At 38.0% G+C, this 6,906-nt stretch overlaps 1 protein-coding gene across 1 annotated transcript; it reads left to right on the top strand.

The window, feature by feature from the left end:
• Positions 1-202: 202 nt before the first annotated feature.
• On the top strand, positions 203-6,488 carry LOC125488547. Its single transcript, XM_048624578.1, has 2 exons — positions 203-5,446; positions 6,086-6,488. Exons 1-2 carry the CDS (start codon positions 1,306-1,308, stop codon positions 6,463-6,465), a joined length of 4,521 nt encoding a protein of 1,506 aa, XP_048480535.1. The 5' UTR covers positions 203-1,305; the 3' UTR covers positions 6,466-6,488.
• The last annotated feature ends 418 nt before the right edge of the window (positions 6,489-6,906 follow it).

Raw genomic sequence — 6,906 nt, 5'->3', positions numbered from 1 at the left:
ACCAAAGGAGGGGCATTATCAATTCGTAAGATGACCAACATACCCTTTGATATGTTAGGTAGTGGCTTACGCCATTTAGGCCTACTCTGAAGTTGCATGAGGTACTCTCTAGACCATGATTTCTCAAATTATGGTCCTTCATCGGAATTTATAAATCTATCGTTTGGATCAGGGCGCTGTCGCGAGTGTGGCTCATCTTACATTACATTGCATTGGCCGTACCAACGCCATTTTTTACATCGGACTCTCGGACTTTTTTGCGGTTGTGCGGAGCACCGGACTCTTACACTAACATTTACAAGTGCCGTCAATCGTGGACAGTGTTACAAAATTACCAAAGACTTTATCTGGTCTTGCGGAGTGTTTGCTGCAAGTGCACTGCTATAAGTGTTTTCACCGGACTTTGGACTTTACATTACATTACAAGTTGGTTGCTGCTATAAGCAATCGACGCCAGATTGCCCTTGTTGCTTCTGGGAATCATCGGGTCTCGCGGCTATAGTATTTTCTGCGAGTGCACTTCTATAAGTGTGTCACCGAGGTTTGGACTTTACATACAAGTGGATTGCTGCTATAAGCAATCGTTTCCAAATTGCCCTTGTTGCGGCATCTTTACATCGTTTTATGATACAGTTTAAGAGTGAGAGACTATACATTCGAGCTGCATTCATAGTTTTACAAACATTTACATGTGCTAAATTTCATGGTTCACCAATACACGTAGCCATTTCCATCGAGTACGGTTGGCCAACATAGCTTCAAGAATTCTACGTCGAGGTTCCTGATTGGTGGAAAACGAGTCAAATTGACCGTTTCCGCTACTGCGAGAGGAGGATAGCTGATCCAATCCGTAGAGGGTTAGAAAGGGACGGCATATCGTCGGGAGCGCTCGTCACAGGTCGGCCAACTTCGAAAAAAGCAGCGACGCGAGCGCCATCCGCGGTCGGGTGACTGCAACTCGTCGAGTCGGCAATACTCGGAAGCGCTCGTCACAGGCGGGCCAACCTCGAGAAAAGTAGCGACGCGCGCGCCACCCGCGGTCGGGAGACTGCAACTCGTCGCATCGGCAATACTCGGGAACGTTCGTCACAGGCTAGCCAACCTCAGCGGTCAAAAAAGGCGACGCGCGCGCCACCTGCGGGGACCGCGGACCAAGCTTCGATTGATTCGAATTCGACGTTCGACGCCATTTTATCTCTTTGAAAATTTCTTTGTTGTTTGTGTATTTAGTATTTTTCAAAAATATAATATTAATCTATATTAATATAACTAAATACAAGTGTAAAAAGTTATAGAATCTCCAAAATGGAGGAAGATTTAAAGAAATTGAAGGCTGCCAGGGGGCAAGCCAAATGTAGTATCACGAATATTTGTAATTTCACAAACGTGATTAAAAACTTAGAAGAATGTACGTATTCTCAGCTATTAGTAAAAAAAGATAGGCTTGTTGAGGTATTTCAGAAGTACTGTGATTATACAATAGATATTTCTGTGTTGGATATTTCAGATAAGGAGGAGTTTTTAGAATATGAGGAGAAGTATTTTTGTGCTTTGTCTGCCTTGACTGAGTACCTCACCATGAAACAAGGTTACTCTGCTTCGTCATCAGGAAATGCTTCCACCAGCTTAACTAACAACAATCACACATTCCAACGCTTGCCACCTATCGATATAAAAAAGTTTAGTGGAAAGGTATGTGAATACTATGATTTTATTAATCTTTTCACCAGTGTAATTGCCAATAACTCAAGCTTATCGTCCTGTGACAAGTTTTATTACTTAAAAACATCATTAGAGGGCGAGGCTGCTGATGTAATCAAGCATTTAGGCCTAACTTCTGAAAATTACACAGTAGCATTACAACTTTTGGCTGAGAGATATGATAACAAAATGAAAATAATTAACCACCACATATCTGCTTTATTAGACATAGAATGCCTAACAAAATGTACTGCACCTGCCTTAAGAAACATTGTTGCACAAGCTAAACAGCATCTAGCTGCTTTAAAAACGTTGGAGGTACCAACTGATCAGTGGGATCTCATCATCATTTGTATTTTACAAAGAAAGTTGGACCAACAAACGTTGCGGTATTATTATTTAGAACTTAAAGACGGCTTACATAATTTGCAATCTTTTCTCAAATTTATAGAACAACGAGCTGCTGCGTATGAGACTGTGGCAGATGGCTATAGTTCCAGCTTAAAAAGAGGTCATGCAGTGAGTGGGAGCCGCACCGCAAGTCTGGTAACAACCTCCACCCAAAATAGCAACAACAACAATGACAACTGTAAGTTTTGCAATTCAAAATATCACTTGCTTCACCAGTGTGAGAAGTTTAAGCTATCTAACTACTCAGATAGAATCAACTTTATTGAATCCAATAAGTTGTGTAAATTATGTTTAAGGTTACATAGCCAAAAGTGTAGGTATGCATTTAGGTGTAATATTTGTAAAGAACGGCATAATTCTTTACTGCACCAGGAGAAAAAACCAAAGCAGGTGGCATTGTCTATGAACATGGGTAATAATATTTTATTGCCTACATTAAATGTGGGGTTACATGATAAAAGTGGGAATGTAATTTACACTAAGGCATTATGTGACTCGGGGAGTCAAGTTTCATTAGTGTTACATGATTTAATTAAATCAATTGATTGCAATATTTACAATGAACAGAGTGTCATTACTGGCATTGGTAATGAGACAAATAATATTTCACAAAAGGCTGAATTTACAATTCATTCAACCACAAACCAAGAGGCACTTACATTATCATGCTGTGTAGTGGAGAATATTACGTGCAACATGCCTCAATTTTCAATAGATGCAAAAGAATTAAATATTCCTGATCATGTACAGTTAGGAGATAAAAACTTTTACAAAAAGGAGAAGATAGGTATCCTGTTAGGGTGCGATATTTTCTTTCAATTGCTCTTGCGGGATCAAATCCCAATTGTACCTGGTGGTCTTTGTTTGTATAAAACTTTGTTTGGGTATGTTGTGGCTGGTAAGGTCCCTAGACAGGGTAATACTATACAGAGTGATGAAAATAGTTCAAGCAGTCATCTTTTGAACGTTGAGTCAGAGTCGCAACATAACTTAGAATTATTAAATGAGTTAAATACAAATATAAGTCAACTCTGGGAGTGTGAAAAAATTACTGAAACATTCACAGAGGCTAACACAGAACAAGAACTTGCTGAAAAAATTTATAAAGAAACAGTAGAATTAAAAGAAGGCAGGTTTCATGTTTCATTAACTTTGAAGCAAGATTACGATAAAATAAAGTTAGGAGATTCATTGACAAGAGCTTTACAAAGATTTCACAATTTAGAAAAAAGATTTGCAAAGGACAGGGACCTATTTTTAAAATATAAAGCATTCATTGATGAATATGTATCTTTAGGTCATGCACAGTATATTGAAATTGAAAAATATAATATAGACGATGTTCCATTTTATATTTTACCACATCATCCTGTATTCAATGACAAAAGTAAGACAACAAAGATGAGGGTAGTTTTCGATGGGGGGATGCGTACAAATGAGAATGTGTCATTAAATGACATATTGTTAAATGGACCCACGGTTCAAAATGAATTATTTAACATTCTAACTTTGTTTAGATTTCACAAATATATTCTTATATCTGATATAAAAATGATGTTTAGAAATCTTATGTTAGACGAAAACCACTGCTCATTGCAGAACATTTTATGGCGTGAGACGCCTGAAGAGAACATAAAGGTCATTCAACTTAAAACTGTGACGTATGGGCTTAAATGTTCAAGCTTCCTAGCAACGCGATCTCTGATAGAGCTAGCTGATATGTATGAGGAGGACTATCCCCTAGGAGCTTTTGCATTGAAGCATAATGCATATGTTGATGATATTAATACAGGGTGTAATGACATTGAAGAGCTCAAAGAAACAAAAAGGCAGTTATGTGAACTGTTACAAAAGGGAGGGTTTGAGTTACACAAGTGGTGCTCAAACTGTCCAGAACTTCTCAGGGACATACCACTCGATAAACAAAGTATAAATGAGGTCGATTTATTTAAATCTGAACATGTTTTGATCAAAACTTTAGGTCTTACATATGATGTCAGTACAGACACTTTACGAATTAACTGTCCTGAGCAAAATTTATTAGATATCTACACAAAACGACAGGTATTGAGCTTCATGAGTAAAGTTTTCGATCCGCTAGGTCTAGTAGGGCCAGTTGTAGTGTTAGCAAAAATTATTATGCAGAGAACTTGGGCTTGTAAAATTCAGTGGGATCAGCCTATCCCCCAAGAACTAAACAGTGTTTTTATAAATTTTGCAAAAAATTTATTTAAAATGAATGTTAGCGTTCCTAGGTGCATAAATACAGTATCTGTTAAACAGATAGATCTTGTAGGATTCTCCGATGCATCCAGCAAGGCACATGGTTGCTGCTTGTACATAAGGGTCATTGACTCTGAAGGAAATATAAGTGTAACTTTATTGTGCTCCAAATCTAGAATAAATCCATTAAAACAGCTTAGTATTCCTAGGCTTGAATTAAACAGCGCGTTGTTATTAGCGCATCTTGTAAAAAAGGTTTACGATGAAATAAACAAATTAAATATTAATCCCTGTGTGTATCTACATTCTGATTCACAGATAACGTTGGCTTGGCTTAAAACCGAGCCCCAACAGCTGACAGTTTATGTTTCAAATAGGGTAAAGACTATACAAGAAGAAACTCAGGGTTTCTCGTGGTTTTATGTAAACAGTCATGAAAACCCAGCAGACGCCTTATCGAGAGGAGTTGAACCTCATTTATTAGAGACAAATGAGCTGTGGTGGCGAGGACCTGGCTTTTTATATTGTAAAGAATTCCCCAACAATAGGGACAATTTCACGATGCCAACTGATATACCTGAAACAAAGGTTTGTTTGGCGGTAGATAAAGCTGAAAAACAAGAAAAACTTGAAGTGTTTTCTAAGTTTTCAAGCTTAAACAAATTAATACGTGTGATGGGATATGTTTATAGATTCATTAACATATGTAGAAAAAAGGCTAAAAGAAATGCAGGTCGTTTATCTTGTCAAGAAGTAGATGCTTCATTAAAAATGATCATTAAGTATGATCAACAACAGCATTTCAAAGAGGAAATCGCAGGTTTATCTTTAGGGAAAGAAATTGCAGCACATTTAAAGGCATTAAATCCGTTTGTTGACGGCATGGGTCTTATGCGAGTAGGTGGAAGGTTACAACATGCTGACCTACCTTACTATCAAAAACACCCAATCATATTAGCCAAAAAATCTAATATAACCCATCTAATTATTGAAAATGAGCATAAAACTTTGATGCATGCAGGTCAAAAATTGATGTACGCTTCCTTGAGCCAAAGATACCATATAGTAAACGGCTTAAGGGAAATTAAGCATGTAGTACACAAATGTCTCATATGTTTCAAATTGAAGGCAAAAACGTCAGAGCAGCTGATGGGATCTCTGCCTCCAGACCGAGTCAACCCAAGTAGGTGTTTTGAAAAGGTAGGCATTGATTTTGGAGGTCCATTCATAGTCAAAATGCATCGTATAAGAAAAGCTCTTACGTACAAGGCATACATATTATTGTTTGTCTGTTTTGCCACAAAGGCAATTCATATTGAACTTGCATCTAGTTTAACAACTGAATGTTTTTTGCAGTGTCTGAAAAGATTTATAGCTAGGCGTAATAAGCCCTCTGTTATATATTGTGACAATGCTTCGACCTTTAAAGGCGCGAATAACGAATTAAACGGATTGTATAATTTACAAGCTAATCAACAGCACCAAGACCTGATTCTTGATTTTACTACTAGTGCAGGCATAGATTTTAGCTTTATTCCAAGCTACTCACCAGTGTTTGGAGGCCTTTGGGAAGCCGGAATTAAAAGTGCCAAAGGACACATTAAAAGAGTGGTGGGTAATCAAATATTAACTTATGAGGAGTTAAATTCAGTTGTTATACAAATAGAGGGAATTTTGAATTCAAGACCACTGTTGTCTTTACAAACAGCTGACTTTAATAATATGTCTTACATAACACCAGGCCACTTCCTTACAGGTGCCACCTTGAGCACTGTTCCTGAACCTAATATCAGTAACATACCAATCAACCGTTTAAAATTTTGGAAACAGTGCAGTCACATGACTCAATGTTTCTGGAAATCATGGTCTAGAGAGTACCTCATGCAACTTCAGAGTAGGCCTAAATGGCGTAAGCCACTACCTAACATATCAAAGGGTATGTTGGTCATCTTACGAATTGATAATGCCCCTCCTTTGGTTTGGCCTATGGCTCGTGTGGTGGAGACATTCCCTGGTGCAGATGGGAAGGTAAGGGCCTTAACTGTCATCACACCAAAAGGCACAGTAATGCGTACTAGTATAGGTAAGGTTTGTCTTTTGCCTATAGAAGACAATCAGAATCAAATCTGAGGACATAAGGTTGCTATCTGGTTGTTTTCTATAGGCAAAATCCATAGGTCGCTGGTTCAAATCCGGCTCGAAGGACCATAATGTGGGGCACTGGTAATGAAACCCACATAAAATATTGAATGGACTGTATATTATTCAACTTGTAAGTTTACACATGTGTTTGTCAGGGCGTACGACGTGTGACTGACTCATAAGTACTATATGTACATACATCTACCTACATACATGTCTGTATCGTACATATGGCCAAAACAATCAGAAAAGGTGGACAAAATTCAACAGAAAAACTAACAAAATTAGCGCAATTTAAAGGTAAAAAGTGTGATGGTTTTCAGTCCTGTTCACTTTAGTATGGAAACCCCTGTTGAGTTTTCTTGACAAGTCCCAATGTTAATGGAAAGTATCGTAGGCGGGGACCAGCAGAGGGTTCACCATTTAGCT

Source organism: Plutella xylostella, chromosome 12 (assembly GCF_932276165.1).
Source record: "Plutella xylostella chromosome 12, ilPluXylo3.1, whole genome shotgun sequence".
NCBI lineage: Eukaryota > Metazoa > Arthropoda > Insecta > Lepidoptera > Plutellidae > Plutella > Plutella xylostella.
The sequence above is the reverse complement of the archived record's forward strand: the minus strand, read 5'-3'. Positions and strand labels throughout refer to the sequence as shown.